The 19,662-nt window shown below is 33.5% G+C and overlaps 2 protein-coding genes across 3 annotated transcripts; one reads left to right on the top strand and one right to left on the bottom strand.

Annotated features, from left to right (window-relative positions):
- Positions 1-117: 117 nt before the first annotated feature.
- Positions 118-5,671, bottom strand: LOC106711310 (26S proteasome regulatory subunit 7). The gene is made up of 10 exons (XM_014503612.2): positions 5,484-5,671; positions 5,364-5,401; positions 5,040-5,213; positions 4,563-4,702; positions 3,488-3,656; positions 2,963-3,095; positions 2,104-2,230; positions 1,877-1,973; positions 764-972; positions 118-420 (listed from the first exon to the last, which is right to left on the bottom strand). The coding sequence occupies exons 1-10, from the start codon at positions 5,554-5,556 to the stop codon at positions 276-278; spliced, it is 1,305 nt and encodes a 434-aa protein (XP_014359098.1). The 5' UTR covers positions 5,557-5,671; the 3' UTR covers positions 118-275.
- A 426-nt stretch (positions 5,672-6,097) lies between these two features.
- LOC106711299 (GMP synthase [glutamine-hydrolyzing]) lies at positions 6,098-19,431 on the top strand. Of its 2 annotated transcripts, none has more exons than XM_045681326.1 (16): positions 6,098-6,205; positions 8,918-9,040; positions 9,848-10,034; positions 10,532-10,649; positions 11,118-11,274; positions 12,475-12,618; positions 13,159-13,255; positions 13,556-13,644; positions 14,198-14,352; positions 14,604-14,784; positions 14,894-15,028; positions 15,539-15,710; positions 16,557-16,674; positions 17,249-17,363; positions 17,701-17,892; positions 18,593-19,431. In XM_045681326.1, exons 2-16 carry the CDS (start codon positions 8,939-8,941, stop codon positions 18,692-18,694), a joined length of 2,064 nt encoding a protein of 687 aa, XP_045537282.1. In that variant the 5' UTR covers positions 6,098-6,205; positions 8,918-8,938; the 3' UTR covers positions 18,695-19,431. The 2 variants fall into 2 exon arrangements, with proteins under 2 accessions (XP_045537282.1, XP_045537283.1); XM_045681327.1 differs by lacking the exon at positions 6,098-6,205 and adding an exon at positions 6,867-6,898.
- The last annotated feature ends 231 nt before the right edge of the window (positions 19,432-19,662 follow it).

The following is a 19,662-nucleotide window of genomic DNA, read 5'->3' as shown; positions in this document are numbered from 1 at the left end:
CGTAAAATATTTGTCATTGTTAATTTTCAATCGATTTAATTATTCTCGATATGTGTGATAAATTCAAATAGCGATATTAGTTAATTTTTTTGGTAATTTCTTTCAATAAAACAAGAGTTTTATACTTTCATCACTTTATTAAATATTGATGTTAAAATGACCGCTATTAAAATGTAAGACAATTTTAACCTCTAATCTTTGCAACTTTGTCAACGGATAGTCATAGATCAAAGACAATACAGACTGGACATTTTTTAAAGAGGTTATATAACATTTTAATTATAAGTCATGTAACGCGGCGTGGCTGAGAACTTGGCGTAGGACTTGATGACCTTGTTGACTGCCTCCAGGAAGTCCTTCTCTGTTGCGACCTTGCGACGCGCGCGGATCGCAAACATGCCCGCCTCCGTGCATACAGACCTGACCAAGACATTTAGATTATTATTAAATATAAATAATAGCTAAATATAAAATAATAGAATTAAAGCCAAGAACAAGAGAAATCCACAATTTGTGTTTTAATTTTGTTGTTTGTTTATTATTATTTTATTTTTTTATGTACACCTTTTCGTGTCCTTAGTTTTAATTATATTAGAGATCTTCAGGTTTTATTTTCTTTTAATGTTTTAATTGTATTATAAGTGTTGTAATGTCTTTGAACGGATTAAATGTCTTATTACTATTAATTTTTTTTAAAATTTATATTAGCAAATTATTGTTAATAAAAAATACATTTTGACAGCAATTTTGGCCACATTTTTACCTGATTTCAGCCCCCGTTGAATTAGGACAGAGTCTAGCCAATAGATCAAAACGTATGTCACGCTCAACACTCATAGAGCGGGCGTGGATGCGGAAGATGTGCGCGCGGCCCTCTAAGTCCGGCAAACCGAACTCCACCTTGCGGTCGAGACGTCCGGGTCGCATCAGCGCCGGGTCTAGAGTGTCCGGACGGTTCGTTGCCATAAGAACCTATAAAATGTTCAAAATTGAGGTACACACCTATACCAACATTATAAAGAGGAAAATTTTTATTGTTTGTTTGCATTGAATAATCTCCGAAACTACTAAACCATTTGAAAAATTATTTCACTGTTGGGATTCTACACTATCCCTGGGTGAAATAGGCTATATTTATTCCTAGATTTATTAATTGCGGGCGGACGAAGTTTTGAGTCAACTGCTGTAACGAGTCAAATTTGTGGGCACAACAATAACTACTAAATATTATACCTATATATTAACCTATAAACTAGTAAAATTGAGCTTTAGAAACGACATATTTATATTTACAAACAAATAAGTTCTTTAAACGTTAGCATGCTGTCTGGTGTCTAATGACAAATGTTGCAAATGAGTTGAGTTTCTGCATTATGTTTAATCTATGAGACAGTCTCTCATAGATTAAACATCTTGTCTTGTATAGTTTAATTTGTACTGCAATGTGTAGCCTTGTCGCTTGTTTCATAGCGACAAAGTTGTTCATAGCAGCTACAGTTCACTGTAGGAGAGTTGTATCAGAAATCAGTCAATACTTGTAGATTGTTTTCTTTCTTTGCTCTCCAGACAAAAAAAAATATTAAAAAAACAACAAAGTAACATTCGCTCTTTTAGGTTTTCTTAATATTTTTTTTTATTAAAAAAACTAGCTATCGCCCGCGACTCCGTCCGCACGGATTTAAAAGAAAACTTAATAAGTAGCTTATGTGTTCTTCCAGACTACGTTCTACATATGTGTCAAATTTCATCATGATCACTTATTCAATTCCGGAGATACTTTTTAACATCCATCCATCTAAACTTTCGCATTTATAATATTAAAAGTAAGATTCCGTAGCAACTTTCTAAGAAGTTTCTATACATTTCTAGTGCTCACCTTGATATTACCGCGAGGGTCGAAGCCATCCAACTGGTTGATGAGTTCCAACATAGTTCTCTGCACTTCATTATCCCCACCCGCACCGTCATCAAACCTTTTCATAGACAAATTTTACACTTAGTTACTATGAGTTTCCATATTAGAACAACTTGTATAAAAACTCATTGAAAACTTAGACGATAACAAAGCTGTGGAAATTCAAAATTGATTAACTTATTATTTACCTAGCACCTCCGATAGCGTCAATTTCATCAAAGAAGATGAGACAGGCCTTCTTGCTGCGCGCCATCTCGAACAACTCGCGTACCATACGAGCACCTTCACCTACATACTTCTGTACCAACTCGGAACCTGAATAATATATTAACAATTTTATTCATAACCAGAACAAACCAGAAATTAGGTTTAGAAAGTATAAGTATCTTATGATAAAACTAGCTGTCGCCCGCGACTCCGTCCGCGCGTAATTTAAAAAAAATTGCCTATGTGTTTTCCAGACTATATACTACATCTTTGCCAGATATCATCAAGATCCATTCAGCCGTTCCGATGATACCTTCAAACATCCATCCATCCATTTAAACATTCGCATCTATAATATTAGTATCAAGATTATTAGTAGTACATATAAAAGTTCGAGATATATATATATTTTTTCAATTTGGGTTACAAAACGAATTGTACTTCAACAAAGTTTCCTTTGTCACATATCTTTAGTAACAAAGTGAAAAACAACCTTGAAATAGTTTATTCTCGGAGAGCTGTATCAGAAATCCATCAATACTATAAGATAGGATTCTTTCTTTGCTCTCCGCTGCTTACAATACAATTAGTTTGAAAAATTGTCACATTAACATCTTTTGTTCACAATTTGTGTTACATTTGATCTTAAGTGTTATAATTTGATAACATTGAATGTTTCATATATCAGAAGCTCGAAACATCGCACAAGTTGCTTTGCAGAACACAATTTCACACAAATTGCACCTTGCAAAGGGGCGTAAAGGGATGTGGGGGGAGGGCACTGCGCAATGCCCGGATGACCTTGAACTGACAAATAGATGGTAATCCTTTTCAACTCACCAATAACCCTGATGAAGCAGGCGTCAGTCCGATTGGCGACAGCTCGCGCGCATAGTGTCTTACCCGTGCCGGGGGGACCAAATAGCAACACACCTTTAGGTGGTTCAATACCCAACTTGACAAACTTCTCTGGCTGTTATAATAAAAAAAAATGAAAAACTGATTATTTATGGAAGAAACAAAAAAGGATGTCATCATAGCCTTCAAATCCTTTTAATGTTAATAAAATTCAATATGATTAGGTGAAATTTGAAACACTAAACACATTTTTTGTGATTTTTAACTCTAGTGCAGTGTTTCCTAAAGTGGGCGATAACGCCCCCTTGGGGGCGTTTGAAACCTAGGAGGGGGCGATAAGGGGCCCAAAAAATGGGGAGCATTGAAATTAATTAAAGTAATGAAATTGTGGTTTTTAAGTTTTAGGGCTGAATAAAAATTAGGAGCGCTCTGAAATATAATTAATTTTCAAAGGGGGCGGTGAAAGAAATAAGTTTGACAATCACTGCTCTAGTGTAAAAGACTCACATGCAACAATGGTGTTTCAACAACTTCTCGCAGCTTCTCAATTTGTTCCTTACATCCACCAACATCACTATATGTTACATCTGGCTTCTCCTCTACTTGCATCATGGTGACTGTCGGATCTATCTTAGGAGGTAGAGGAATGTGGATCTGGTATTTGTTGCGGTCAACACTAAAAATATTTTTTTTTTACATTATTGTTTCTGGACTCATCATTAAAAGATTATTTTAAGAAATTGAATAAATGTTAGATTAATTTAGTACAGAATACGGATTTTCATAGTTAATATACTTATTAAAAAAAAACCATTGTAATTCCAATCATTCTTTTTGAAATAAAAAGGGATACAGTTTTAAATTTTTTGTATTCACATGTTTTTTCTTATTTTTTTTTTGGTTTGGTTTGTATTTGTATGTTGCATATTATAACAAGTCTGATTTGATATTAATATGGTCAATATATTTGTTTGAATAATAATAATATAGTTCAATATAATATCTCAGTGTTCAAACTCTGTGTCGCACCAAGTGAAAGTATTGAACGCAATATTTTTGGGAAATTGTGTCAGAAAATGCTAAAACTTGGAAGCTACTTTCCAATTTAATTCCCAATAAAAAAATTACAATTATATGCAGAAGTTAACTCTTTTAAAAATTTAATAACATTTTAAAATTATGATTGCCATAATAGTGTCTAAGTTGACTGACAAATATTTAATAATAAATTATTTACAGGATTAAATGCATTAATTGGAAGACTAATGGGGTATTTGATAGCAACCAAACCTCTTTTATAATGAAAACAAAAAATAATGTTAAAACTACCTTGGATTAGCCTCACCCTTGATATTAAATCTATCTATATATATAAAAGAAAGTTGTGTTAGTTACACTATTTATAACTCAATATCGGTCGAACTGATTAAGCTGAAAATTGATGGGGAGGTAGCTTAGAACTAGGAGACGGACATAGGAACTTTTTTATCTTGTGTGCATTTTTTTTTATTCCGAGCGGACGGAGTCACAGGTAAAAGCTAGTAAATATATAAATATATGATAGAATAAATAAAGTACCAACCCTACTCTCATACCCTCCTCAATATCAGTAGGAGCCACAGAGTCCGCGAGATCAACCACAAATTTAGCAAACTGCTTTACATTTATGATATATTTCGGATCATTGGAATCTGCGTTGATGATTTTTGTGCATCTTGCAACCTTAAAAAAAAAAAAAAGGAAGTATAAAACATCAAATATTAGTATTACATTTTTATGGATCAAATAAGAAAACAATCAAAACACAAGAAAAGAAAAGTGGTGAATGAACACATAAAAGTATCTGGGTTCCTACAGTTAATATGGATGTTTCCCGTTGGGCTGAATGGCCTTCGAAACAATTAGGCCAATGGAAATTTCTTTTTCAATGAGGATATTAATACATTTTGTCATCCCTCTCATACACTTTGGAAAACAGAGACAACATGTTTTAAATACAAATGTTACAGTAGTGGAATTTCAGTGGAAGTCTTTCAAGATAATGAAATTATAGTTTTACCTGTAAAGGTTGTTCATTCTGTAATGTTTGTTTATCAGCAGCCAAGTCCCATAATGCTGGTGGTGCAAGTCCTGTGTCAGATTCCTTTATGCCTGTTAATTCATTGACCCTCTTCATTACTGTTTGAATACCATCTTCGACTTCCTTAATAATTTTAGTATATTGTCCTTGGCCCTAGAAATAGACGAATCTCTTGGTAGTTTGACTTTTATACTCACCATTTAACTACAATTTGTAGCAATACTAATTTCTAAGTAAAAATGCAAAGTCATTACTCTTACAAAACAAATATTCTATGTGGCGAATTTAATTTTAAATACTTACATATGACTTTAAAAGTGCAATATCTCCCTCATCAAGTGCTGAAAGTAGACCATAGTTATAGAATACATTATAAATGAAAATTATACACAAAGGGTTAGAAATTATAAACGAATAAATTACATTTAATCTCCTTTTCTGGCTCTTCTTTGTCATCTTTAACTTTTCTCATATCATCTCCTAAATGATCCGGCATTTTTGTTTATTAATTTTATTAATCAAATCAAATCAAATAAATAAATTTATATTTTAGCTTTATAAAGTACGAAAACGAAATTCATGAACGTAGAGTAAAAATTGACTTTGATAATTTATTTCATGAATTGTCATACATTGACCACAGCGTATATAAATCGGAAATTCGTATTTTTATTTTTGTCTATTAAAAAAACGATCTTTAAAAACACTCCGTCTTTTTATAAAAGACAAATCGTTGGTTATTTATCTAAATTTCGTTAGATAGGTAAAAATAAAATGTTCATATTATTTAAAATTGATTAGCCAGCTGCAGCATAGAAACCATGCCCGACATACGATATATCTCCTATTTTTACGATACACTATGTTGTTAATGATATCTTATCTTTAGATATCTATAAATATAATGTTTTAATGCGTTTCTGGCTACTTTATAATTTGATTAAGCAAAATCAAATATTTATTGATATTTTACTTTCTTTTCATAATTGAAATGTAACTGAACGCATTGACAAATCCTATTCGAGCGCCACCTGGCGGTCTTTTTTAGTACTAAAATTTTGTATTCGTAGTGCTGAATGGAGAATCACATTTTTTCGTGTTTTTAATGAATAATTGCTTTTGAAATCTAGAATATTCAAGTTTAGGTGAGAAATTATTTTACAAATATTTGCTATATTCTAGTGGTGGTAAGTGTTATTAGGTATACAAAAGTTTTTCCCTCATCATGACCCAGAATGTAAGTAATGTCAAACCCCGGTTTTACTTGCAATTTGGATTGCATTACGTGCATTTTAGATATTAGCAAAAGCAGAAATTATTTCCTTTTTATTGTAGTAAACTTACGGTTGATCGTCCATGCTGACGTTTCATGTGTATATTGTTGAGATCACAACGCGGTATCGCCCGGTCTTCGTAACATTTCTTTTAAGAATGTCTGGAAGAATGCTCAGATTTATCTCGGTGTTATCTGTTAAGATATCTTTTCATCTCCAATATCTATTCATTTTGTACAAGATGAATTACAATTCGGTTTTTCTCAATATAGAATTGTAATGTTTTGTATTTTGAAAAAGGTTGGTATTTGAAAGGTCTTTGTTACAATTTTGTTAATCATCTTGCTAGCTTTCGCGGTTTATTTAATTTTTAAACGTCACCCTGAAATCAATATGGTTGGATTACATCATTTTCTAGGTTTATTTGCTTATGGACAAGTGACCTAATGTATACTGATAAGTATATTTTTCTAACCTTTCTTGATATTAATTTGATAAAGTGTTAAAAGGTCAAATTTGATAGTCTGTTAGATTTCAGTTGACTTCTAACATTTATCTAATAAGGTATGTAGGCTTAATTAAATTTAAATTTTTTATTTTAATGAAAATTAAAATTTAAAATAAATTTAAATTGAAATTCATGTTATAAATATAAAATATATTATGTTTAAAATATTCTAATTGGAATAATATCATAAGTTAACCAGTTTTTTAATTTAACAAATTACATTAAGAATGAAAAGGTTATACAATGACCATACAAAAAACAACAACATTGGTCTTCCATTGCACCAACTATCAGAAATGTTTGTCCAATGTTTGACAATACACTTGTGCATGCTTCATTCATTTGGGATGCTTTCTATAAATAACCATACTGCAGTCTTCAGTGTGAACAACACTTGTCTTCCTTTATACATGATTTTTAATAAAGGGAATATTTTTTCTGCATTTGTTTGTGTTGTGTGAAAGTTGTGTATTCTGTCATTTTGTAAAATAATAGTGTGTCAGTGCAAAATGTCATTATATCCTTGTTCAATGCATCTTATGTGCTTTTTATTGTGTTTTGAATGTTGTGATGTATATTTTTAAAAATATCTTCAGTAAGGTATGTTGAGTTTGCTGGTTACATATGGAATAAATATTCATATTGTATATGTAAAATTATTGCTAATGTAATTCATACTTTAATTTCTTTATAGTTGGGTTTAAATTTGTTAGTTGCTTTATAAATATCATTTTTAAAGAAACCTAATTTAAATATAACAATTTATGTTTTTAATTAATTATAAAAAGAAATTAAAAAATATTTTCAATATATATATTATTATTAAATTAAAGTTATTTAAACCTTATTATTATATTTAATGGGATGAAATATAAAAAAAAATATGAGTAATATTTAATTTTATTAGTCTTGTTTGAAGTTATCATAGTTGCATGCAGAAGATTTAGAAATGTGCATATTGTTGTAGGATTAAATGATTGAGTAATTGCCTCAACTATTTTTATACAGCTCTTGTATGACTAAGGGATTTCACTTTAATACTATTATGATACAAAACAATGCTAATACATTTTATGTGCTTTATATAGTATATGATTGTATGGTCGCTGATATTGCTGTGTATAGCACAATATTTAAAATCTTTTTCCAATGCTTTTTATTATACTTATACTTGAAAAAAATTTGCAATTCAGTCCAGTTTTAATTGTGTAGGTATTAAGAAATCTACACATGTATCTGTCGCCAGCGACTCCGTCCGCGCGCAGTAAAAAAAAATGAAAAACTAAATGGGAGGGGGGGTTATGAAAAATAGATGTTGGCCGATTCTCAGACCTACTGAATATGCTCACAATTTTTCATGAGAATCGGTCAAGCCGTTTCGGAGGAGTTCAAGTTCGAACCCCGTGACATGAGAATTTTTATATATAAGATTTTTGTAACAAATAAACTCAACAAGTACTCGACGATTTCTTTCATCTCTGAGCAACATAGGCTAGGCCATAGATGGCTATTCAATGATATTTTGAGCATGTCACTGACCACAAAAATTCATTATGCACTACAAAAAAAGTGTGAAGTAGGTAACATAAGAGGAGCGAATTAGAGATACCTATGGCAATGATCTCAATAATCACAAAGTCAACATTACTTAATGGCACATCTATGAATTCATTATGATTTCTTTAGCAAAATGGTATGTAAATGAAGGTTCACAATCCCTAATCTATATATTTAATATTATCATAAATCTCTAAAAATTAATATTTCGGTCGAAAGCTGGAATGGACCAATAGTAATAATTAATACTATGTTTTAGTTAGATTGTAAACTAACAGAATTTACAATCAGTTGGTAACACCTCATTACTCATACCTTCTAAGAATACTCTAATACAAAGAAGCTTTTTGTTAAAATATTGCAAAGCTTTGTTAAAGTTAAAATTTTGTGACAAGTTGATTACTTAAATGAATTGGACTGGCCGCGTTGATTTCAAACTTTAAATTCAAGATAGTTGTGTTGTGACCCTAATCCGACTAGATTATGTATTACTAATATATTTGTTTTGTGATGAACAGTGTTGCGGGCGAGTCGGCGAGATGCACACAGCTAGCGCCGAGGGTCAGTACCGCGGTACCAATGGGTCTACGCATGGTAGAGACAAAGTCGCCATATTGGATGCCGGCTCTCAGTATGGGAAGGTACATGCATATCAACACTTTTTTTAAATATATATATGTCTCCTTTGTGTATGTATGAAAAAAAAACAAATATAAGTTATAAAGTGATAAGACTAATATGCAACATATTTTTTAATGTACTTGATTATTATTTCTTTATTATTATTTTAAAAACAAGGAAGTTAAAGCAGATATTTATCAATATTTCCAACAAGGAAATATGTTGAAAAATATGTTATCACTGCTTTTTTTTTCAAAGCGGAATGGTTACTTTATTTTAAAACAACTTCAAAAAGAAGGAGGTTATAAATATGTATGTATATTTTTTTATTCTTTGGTCAACAATCGGCCCTTGTTTACACAGTTGGTGAAGTTTGTTAGGGTGTAATGTTTATATTCAGGTAAGGCTAACCTTGTTACAAACATTCCTGGGAACTTAGTCTAATGACCCTTTATTCCACAACATGAATTGTTTTCTATAAATTGAACATTAGTTATTAAAATTGATATTTTTGTTGTAATATTTATTCTCATACTAGCTTTTACCCGCGACTTCGTCTGCGCGGAATAAAAAATAGAAAAAGGGGCAAAAATTATCCTATGTCCGTTTCCTGGTTCTAAGCTACCTGCCCACCAATTTTCAGTCAAATCGATTCAGCCGTTCTTGAGTTATAAATAGTGTAACTAACACGACTTTCTTTTATAGATATAGATAAATAAGCCACACTTGTTATGGCTACAGAATATGTATGAAATTTGTCAGTCTGTTTATATAATTTCTGCAATCAATTGAAATTAATTATACTTTATATGATTTAAATTTCCCAGGTGATAGATCGTCGAGTGCGTGAGTTATGTGTGGAATCGGATATATTACCGTTGGACACTCCGGCGTACCATCTCAAGGAGGCTGGCTATCGCGCGATCATCATCTCTGGAGGACCCAACTCTGTGTATGCCGAGGATGCGCCCAGATACGATGCGGATATATTCAAGATAGGGCTACCTGTACTAGGTAAATATTACAAATTATATCCTATGCACAATTTAAAAAAAAATTGTCATAGGGTTATTTTCATGTTATTAGATTTTTAAATTCTCCTTCTTTTTGCACCAACTTAGTTAAAACATAATAACAAAAAATATTTTCAACTTTTAACTTGTGAAACTGTAAAGCTTAGTTAATAGTAAACCAATTAAAAAATTAAAAAAAAAATTATTTTCAAGATATTTTAGGGTATTTCCTGTTGGGCCGATTAACCTACCAATCCATAGAATTCATAGAATCGAATGGACCAATGGTAATATTTTTTACTCTATGGACTAAATGTGTCCAATAGGAAAAAAATCCTATTAGGCTAATTGATCGGCAGGCTCATCACTTTCTAAGAAACCTCCTCATTTTAAGACATAAACCTCTGTAATTTACAATATTGTTTCTAGTTTATAAGAGTACAAACATACATTGATTTTTATTAATGTATATTTAAGATTTTGATTGTGTTTGTGCAGGTATATGCTACGGTATGCAGATGTTGAACAAAGAGTTTGGTGGCTCAGTGCTGCGGAAGGAGGCTCGCGAGGACGGACAGTATGAAGTCGAAGTTGAGACCACATGCCCATTGTTCAAGTAAGTTGTTACCACATTTTACTATGGATGTATATTTTCTTTGTATTTTTTGACAGGAAATGTGAAGTAAATGAAATGTTTTATGACTGATTTTTTTTTCGTGTTAAATTTAGTTATAATTTAGTTGTCGCCCATGACTCTGTCAGCGAAGAATTAAAAAAAAAATCTTTTAGACTGCCCTACATCAATGCCACATTTCAGCGAGATCCCTTTTCCATCCATTTGATCCATTCATCTATGTAAACTTTTTCTTTTTTATTAATAGTAAAATTATGACATTTAGTATTGTCTATGGTGCATATGAATATTCATACAGACAGCATCTTACCGACAGATAGACAGAAAAATGTTTTTTGTTTTTGTGAGTTGATTTTTTTTATCCAGACTGGTCGGTACCATAGTGAATATATGGCTTATGTTTTTTTAATGATTTTTTTTTCAAATGTTAACTTTTTTGCCCAATTCCAGTCGTTTGGAGAAACTGCAGCCAGTGCTTCTAACTCACGGGGACTCTGTGCAGAAAGTGGGTGAGAGGTTCCGTGTTGGAGCTCAGTCCAGCAACCATCTTATTGCTGCTATATACAATGAACAGATGCGTTTGTATGGAGTGCAGTTTCATCCTGAGGTAATTTTATACATATACTTTCTTTTTAAATCTCTATTGTGAGACGGTTTTGCAGTGAATTTATTTTATTTATTTATTTAAGCTTTGTACACAATATAATTTTTGTAACATTACATTAGAAATGCGGTGACGTATTGAGTTTGACTCTAAAAGAGTTCTCTTACGGCTGACCACATAAAGAGAGGATGTTTATCGTAAAGTGATCGGAATATCTGTGTCTGAAGTTAGTTTTTTTTTACTAGAAACTCAAATTGTTTATGATTCCAGGAATTAAATAAAACAAATTTTTGTAGCCTAAACTCTCTATCGAGCAGATTTTTGTGCTAGTATCTTAAATTATACTTTAGCAATCGGATAGCATTTAATAGACAGTTTCATTTATACACTATGAAAAGATTTTTATATGTTTAAGTTTTTTTTTACACTTTACTAGCTGTCGCCCGCAATTTTGTCCGTGCGGAATTAAAAAAACTTAACTAGTAGCCTATGTGTTCTTCCAGACTGTGTTCTACATCTATATCAAATTTCATCTAGATCCATGCAGCCGTTCTGGAAATACCTTGTAACAAATATCCATCCATACATCTAAACATTCTCATTTATAATATTAATAAGATTATTTTTTTCATTTTGTCATTAAAATTTTACTTGTTCTTAATGTGTATTTGTCATGTTGGATTACCTTTTTTTATTTTCTTTTACATGTAATTTGTAGGTTCTTTTGTATGGTCATTGAAGTGGATGTTATATAATATAATAGACTGAGTTCCTTTCATGTTATGCAATTATTCAGGTGGATGCAAAAGAGCCAACTGTAAACCAGCGCAGGGACTGTTTAGGCCATCTCTGTATACGCAGAGTTGGTCACCTTTTACCACATTTCTCTTAAATCTTAATATATATAAATCTCGTGTCACAATGTTTGTCCTCAATGGACTCCTAAACCACTTAACCGAATATAATAAAATTCGTACACCATGTGCAGTTCGATCCAACTTGAGAGATAGGATAGTTTAAATCTCAAATTTAGTTTTTTTTTTTTAACTGCGCGCGGATGGAGTCGCGGGCGACAGCTAGTTATTTTTATAAATATGTGCTGTGATTTTTTTTCTTTTGTATCTGTGTATAAATGAATTTCTTTCTTTCTTAAAATTAAATTAGTATATACTTGTTAAGAAGTTAATAATGTTGTTATTTCAGGTGGATCTAACACCGAAGGGTAAGCAGATGTTGTCAAACTTTTTGTTTGACATCGCAGGTCTGACGCGCACTTTCACGTTGCGTTCGCGCCGCGAGGCCTGCGTACAATACATACGGGACACTGTCGGTGATCAAAAAGTACTCGTAAGTATAATACATATTAATAACTAGCTTTTAGCCGCGACTCCGTCCGCGCGGAATAAAAAAAATGCACACAAGATAAAAAAGTTCCTATGTCCGTCTCCTAGTTCTAAGCTATCTCCCCATCAATTTTCAGCTAAATCAGTTCGACCGATGTTGAGTTATAAATAGTGTAACTAACACGACTTTCTTTTATATATATAGATTTTGGATTGTTTTTATGTAATATCCAGAAAAATAATGAAAAAGGGATTTTTTTAATTTTTGTTTGTATAACAAGACAGTGTTTGTTCCGGGTAATCTCTGGAATGGCTAGATCTATTTTGATCAGACTTGTATGTGAAGGTAGCTGAAGCACGCGGGCATGTTATAGGCAATTTTTTTCTCAATTCTGCGCTTACGAAGTCACAGGCGCTAGGCAGTAAATATATCCTGTAAAGACTACTCAATACTCAACTGCTGTACTCATAGTCGTTAAGTGATTTGAAAAAAGGGCTTTTATAACTTTTATTTCTAAAAATATAGTTTTTTTTATTACTTTAGGTGTTGGTAAGCGGTGGTGTGGACTCCACAGTGTGCGCAGCTCTGCTTAGAACAGCACTACGCGAGGATCAAGTTATAGCTCTTCATATTGACAATGGTAATATATTTTTTAAATGTTACAATATATAGAAAAAAGAAGCTTTACTCATTTGTATTTTTATGATATAAAAAATTTACTAACATTAGTTAACATAAAAAATATTACTGCATGAAAACATATGGATACAAATGTTTCTTGTTAAGCCGACTTAACGTTTCAGCGGCTCAATAGATATTTTTTTTTGGAGTCAATTGGCAATCCAAAAATATTCCCATTGGACCTATCGATTGGTAGATAGATTGGTCCAATGGGAAAAAATCTATGAATATATTTGAATTGAAAATGTTTTTATGATAGGATTCATGCGTAAGAACGAGAGTGTGAAAGTGGAGAGATCACTGCGGGAGCTTGGTGTACGTCTACATGTCATTAATGCTGCACATCAGGTATGAAAATTGTGCATCGTTGGACAAAATATGACACTGTCAAGATGACATTGTTCATATATCTTCCGACTGCCGCGAGATATTTGTCGAATATATATTTTTAATACAGTTGGTCAAAAAGTGGGGTAAAAAGAAAAAAAAAACAACCACGAAGTTTTTACAAAAAAAAATTAATAGAAGTTTTTATGATTCATGCAAATGTTTCTGAAAAGAAATTATTAATTTGTTTCAATATCAGAATTAATGATTTGATTTAATGAGTTAGGTTAGATTTCATATCAATAAAAAAAATCTACTGAAGACTTGACTGTATGGGCATAGTTCCCTTTGCCTACCCAGAATGGGTGAAGAAAACAAAAAAAAAATCTCAGCTTATATTCTTTTACGGTTGGCGCCATTTTCAAAAAAAAAGTATTCTATTATATTGCTTTATTTTTTCGTATTCGTCATTGCAACTTGTTCCGACTGTGAACAGTAGACATTTGTCGGAACTCTTTTCAATTACAGACTTTCCTTACTCGTAATTAAATATACTATTATTTGTATGTTGTAGTTCCGTCAAGGCAGCACTAGTGTACGTGATGCTGGAGGACGAGCTCGACACACTCCTCTGCTCTGTCACACCACCTCGCCTGAGGACAAGCGCAAGATTATAGGCGATGTTTTCATACGTGTCGCAGAGCAGGCAGTACGAGACCTAGACCTGCAGTATGTACACAACATACCTCAGCTCAGACATTCTAACTTAACCATAGATTACTAATCTCTAGAAATCTAATTATTTTATTTTTTACAAATTGACGTAGTTTTTTAATAATTTTTAAAATTAATTAACGTAACTACATGAAGATTTTTAATTTTCTTGCATGAAATAGTAAAATATGATGCTTATTTGCTTAATAATGTGGTAGTTTACGAAGTCACCTTTTGCTAATTACCTTGTCTATTGTCTTGTTCAGAGAGGACCAAGTGCTACTCGGTCAGGGTACGCTGCGACCGGACCTGATTGAGTCTGCGTCCGCGTTGTGCTCCGGTAATGCGGCCACCATCAAGACTCATCACAACGATACCGAGCTGGTGCGCGTGCTGCGGCAACGAGGACGCGTTGTTGAACCCCTCAGGGACTTTCATAAGGATGAGGTAAATAGATCTTTAAAAAATTTGCGTAAACGTAGAGAAATTAAAAAAAAATTAATAAAAAAAGCAAATTTTTTTCTTAATTTTTCTAAAAATCATGTGTATATTGAAGGTGCGAGCTCTGGGTGCAGAGCTTGGCCTGCCTAGTGCGCTGGTGGAGCGGCACCCGTTCCCTGGGCCGGGGCTGGCTGTGCGCGTGCTCTGCCAGGAGGAGCCCTACGCAGAGCGCGACTTCTCTGAGACACAGGTACTCACCGCCATCTATATGTCACCTGTCAAACTTGTTTGACTTTGATAGAAAAGGCAAAAATAACATACTCGTACAGCCACAAGTGTCAACTATAATTTTGTACTATAATATAGTTCTTTATTGCAGTATTTTTATGTATATAGGTTTTTTTAATATTTTCAAAAATAAAACAAATATAATTTAACTAAATTAGAATAGTAGAGTATTACCATGAATGTTATATAGAGTCAATTACAAGAATTCCATTACATTGTCAATCATCATTAACCTGCCATTATCCCTATAGAGGGTCGGCACAGTATGTACTACTCCTCCATACATCTCTGTCATATCTGAATTTACCCCCTTCTTACTCATATCCTCTTTCACACAATCCATCCATACTTTCTTTGGTCTTCCTCTACCTTTATAGCCATCCACATTCAATATCATTACTTTTTTGTTTATATGAACATCATCCCGTCAATAGTTGAAATAATAGTGTTCACAATGTGTATATTTTGTTAGGTAATAGTGAAGATAATGGTGGAGTACGCGTCCATGTGCGTGAAGTCGCACGCATTGCTGGGTCGTGTTGCTGGTGCCACCACTCCAGCTGAGCAGGCGGAGCTGAAACGTATCTCATCCAAGTCACCTGTAGCAGCCACACTGCTGCCTGTACGCTCCGTAGGAGTACAAGGTATTTCATCATAAACATCAAGGGTCTTAGGGTCTTTCAAGAAGCGATCACCATCTGCAATTCCTCTGGTATTGCAGCTGTTAACACCTTGGTGTTCCCGCTGTTTGTTTGTCCCCTTTTCTTATATAAAAAAATAATTAAAAAGATAATCAATGCAAGCCAAGAGAGCCCTATACTATCTCATATAGTTTACAGTTTTGTGGTACACTTATTTATTTATAAGTGTTAACATTGGAAAAGGCAAAATGTTCAAATAAATGAATACAATTACGTCCTATAAAACTATTTAAAAATAATTTGACTGCAGGACCAAATATTATTTTTAAATTTAAATTAAAAAAAATCATTTACTTAGAAACCATTCTTTCCAATTTAGGCTTTGGCAGAATCATTTTAATGTTATTTCTAGATGTATTTTATATCATATAAAATCTTTTTTTTATTCTTATAAAAAATATGAATTTAATTACATTACAATTTTATTGTATTTATACAAACGTCATCTGTTAGAAAATTATAATTAGGAACCAATATCTATATATCGACGCTGGAAAGCATTAACGATGTAACCCTTGAAATCGCGAATATGTTTTTCACACGTTAATAATTTCAACCATTATCAAAGGATAATGATTTTATTATAAGTTAGCACAAACTACACAACATTGCTAAATACCGCATGCTTGTAGGTGTATCAGCTCACGAGTTATCATTTTTTGGCTCTCCTGTAAAGTTCATACTTTCGGGGTTACAGCGTTTACGCTTTCCAGCGTCGATATATTATTTCATTATAATAATGTATACATTAAAATATATAATTTAAATAACAATGACACATGGGTGCAGGTGACGCGCGCACATACAGCTATGTGGTGGCATTGTCAACGGAGCGCTATCCACCAGACTGGCAGGACATGCAGTACCTCGCACGCATCATACCGCGTGTCTGTCATAATGTGAACAGGTACAGTATTCAATATATTACCTTAAAACTATTAAATTTGAATCATCTTTCATTATAAGTACAGCCACTGTTAGACAACCGCCCATTGACATAGACCAGTGTTTCCCAAAGTGGGGGAGATAACGCCCCCTTGGAGGCGTTTGAAACCTAGGAGGGGGCGATAAGATGCTAATTAAATTGTGGTTTTTAAGTTTTAGGGTTGAATAAAAATTAGGGGCGCTCTGAAATATAATTGATTTTCAAAGGGGGCGGTGAAATAAATAAGTTTGACACACTTAGACAGAGAGACTTCACAGGTCTACGAATTACACAATCTCATGTAAATCTGTTTTTCTCCCACACAATGTATGGTAAAAAAGAGGGCGTTTTAGACATCTCGCCCATTAGAGGTAAATCTGTTATTGCGTACAACAAAAGAGTGGAATACTTTGCTGTTAGTGTTTACATCTAAGTATGATGCCTTTGAAGAATAGAAAGAAACTAGCGATACCTTTATTTGACCATATTATCACATATGATATGGGATCATTGTAAAGCGCTAGTAAAACAACGATATTCTGTTTTTGTATCGCAGGGTTTGTTACGCGTTTGGTGGTATAATAAAGGAGCAGGTGACTGACATCACTCCCACCTTCCTCACTCAGCACGTCATCTCAACACTGCGTCAGGCCGACGACCTCGCCACACAGGTCTCTATAACTTCGATTTTTATATAAAACCTATATACATATATGTCTGTATAGTAGACTAGCTGTCGCCCGCGACTCCGTCCGCGCGCAGTTAAAAAAAAAATGTAAAATAGATGTTGTCCGATTCTCAGACCTACTGAATATGCTCACAAAATTTCATGAGAATCGGTCAAGCCGTTTCGGAGGAGTACGGGAACGAAAACTGTGACACGAGAATTTTTTATATTAGATATAGTTGAAATGAAAATTTTTATTACACTTTTAGTATAATTATTAATTTTTATTTGTGTAAATGGATAAACTTTTTCTCTGATCGCTTATATGTACGTATACGCAGGTGTTGACGTCCAGTGGATGCGCGGGACGTATAGCGCAGATGCCGGTGGTGCTGCTGCCAGTGCACCTGGACCGTGATGCTGCGCTGCGCGCGCCCTCCTGCCAGCGCTCGCTCGTGTTGCGCCCCTTCCTCACCGGGGACTTCATGACGGGCGTCGCCGCGCTGCCCGGATCCGACGCCATGCCGCAAGACGTGAGTAAACACCACTTACATCAACACACAGTGCCCTCGACAACTTCACTAATTCTAAAAACCCACGACAACTTCACTAACACTAAAAACCCTCGACAACTTTGCTAACACTAAAAACCCTCGACAACTTTGCTAACACTAAAAACCCTCGACAACTTTGCTAACACTAAAAACCCTCGACAACTTTGCTAACACTAAAAACCCTTGACAACTTTGCTAACACTAAAAACCCTCGACAACTTTGCTAACACTAAAAACCCTTGACAACTTTGCTAACACTAAAAACCCTCGACAACTTTGCTAACACTAAAAACCCTCGACAACTTTGCTAACACTAAAAACCCTCGACAACTTTGCTAACACTAAAAACCCTCGACAACTTTGCTAACACTAAAAACCCTTGACAACTTTGCTAACACTAAAAACCCTCAACAACTTTGCTAACACTAAAAACCCTCGACAACTTTGCTAACACTAAAAACCCTCGACAACTTTGCTAACACTAAAAACCCTCGACAACATTGCTAACTCACAGCGCCCTCTACAACTTCGTTAACTTGCAGCGCCATCTACAACTTAGTAAACTCACAGCGCCATCTACAACTTGGTTAACTTGTAACGCCATATACACCTTTATACCAATGTGGAATTAAAAATTGTAATTATTTATTAAAATTATGTATTTGTTTCTTGGTATCAGGTTGTAGACAGAATGCGCAAGGAGTTGATGAGCGTGCCGGGCATCTCTCGTGTTCTGTACGACCTCACACCCAAACCGCCCGCCACCACCGAGTGGGAATGATCACCCGTCACGTCACGTCACGTCACGTCACGTCGTACCACGACACGTCTTTTATATATTTTTTTACTGAACGAACGCACTCTAAGGCAGTGGTCCCATTCTCACTATATTGAACGGTTTTTATAATGTGATGTGAAAATATTTGCCTTAAGAATTTTGTTCTGTTAAATATCAAATAAAGGTGTTTTTTGTTCTTAATTAGAACATTTGGTTTGCGACTATTATTTTTAGTGTAGCGTACAATATGGTTGAGAGAGGCGTGCATTATTTTTCGTCTTGTTTCTGTCTATGCCACTTATATTTAAAATGGACGAAAAATGCTGCTTGCCATCTAGCATATAAACCTGTTATACTAATTGTTAATAGCTAAGTACGCAAATCGACTCCAATAGTTTTTTTTTTTTCGTTTTGTGTGGAATATTAGATATTTGTTATCACTTTAGAACTTGACGCTTGGTAAATGGTGTTTTTGTTATATGTCTATAGTTTTGCAATGGTAAGACTGTAAATAAAATTTTCAATGTAATAAATATAAATAGGATCACTGCCTAATAATGAATTTGTAAATAGATTGGGTATAAAGCGACACAAGGTATTGGTGTCCATTATCTTTAGCTCCATTGATCAGTTTTATAACAACATAGTAATTTATTGTAAAAGGCTGTGTAAATTATAAAGAGCCCACAAATACTGCGCACGTTGAGGTCGATTAAAACAATTCTTGTATTAAATCATAGAAACATTGGTGTTTTATGAAATGGTTCAGTGTTATTGACTGGAAGTTTCATAATAAAAATTATATTATGCTTTATTTTCAATAAGTTTTTTTTATTTATTTACCTTATCAGTCAACAATATAAATTACTTGAACAATACAAAAGACATTTACACATTTTTGAACATATCGACGCTGGAAAGCATAAACGCTGTAACCCTTGAAAACTCGAAAATATGTTTTTCACACCGTT

This window comes from Papilio machaon, chromosome 15, assembly GCF_912999745.1.
Source record: "Papilio machaon chromosome 15, ilPapMach1.1, whole genome shotgun sequence".
Taxonomy (NCBI): domain Eukaryota; kingdom Metazoa; phylum Arthropoda; class Insecta; order Lepidoptera; family Papilionidae; genus Papilio; species Papilio machaon.
This window is presented reverse-complemented; position numbering and strand designations above follow the sequence as displayed.

What these genes read in the sequence shown, in the direction of transcription:
- LOC106711310 (XM_014503612.2), bottom strand. Translation starts at nt 5,556, where the DNA reads ATGCCGGATCATTTAGGAGATGATATGAGAAAAGTTAAAGATGACAAA. An exon ending in GAGGAGGGTATGAGAGTAGG is followed by an intron (nt 3,657 to 4,562) that starts GTTGGTACTTTA and finishes AAATATTTTTAG; the next exon opens with TGTTGACCGCAACAAATACC. An exon ending in TTGAAACACCATTGTTGCAT is followed by an intron (nt 3,096 to 3,487) that starts GTGAGTCTTTTA and finishes TTATTATAACAG; the next exon opens with CCAGAGAAGTTTGTCAAGTT.
- LOC106711299 (XM_045681326.1), top strand. Translation starts at nt 8,939, where the DNA reads ATGCACACAGCTAGCGCCGAGGGTCAGTACCGCGGTACCAATGGGTCT. An exon ending in AGCTCTTCATATTGACAATG is followed by an intron (nt 13,256 to 13,555) that starts GTAATATATTTT and finishes TTTTTATGATAG; the next exon opens with GATTCATGCGTAAGAACGAG. An exon ending in GGGACTTTCATAAGGATGAG is followed by an intron (nt 14,785 to 14,893) that starts GTAAATAGATCT and finishes TGTATATTGAAG; the next exon opens with GTGCGAGCTCTGGGTGCAGA.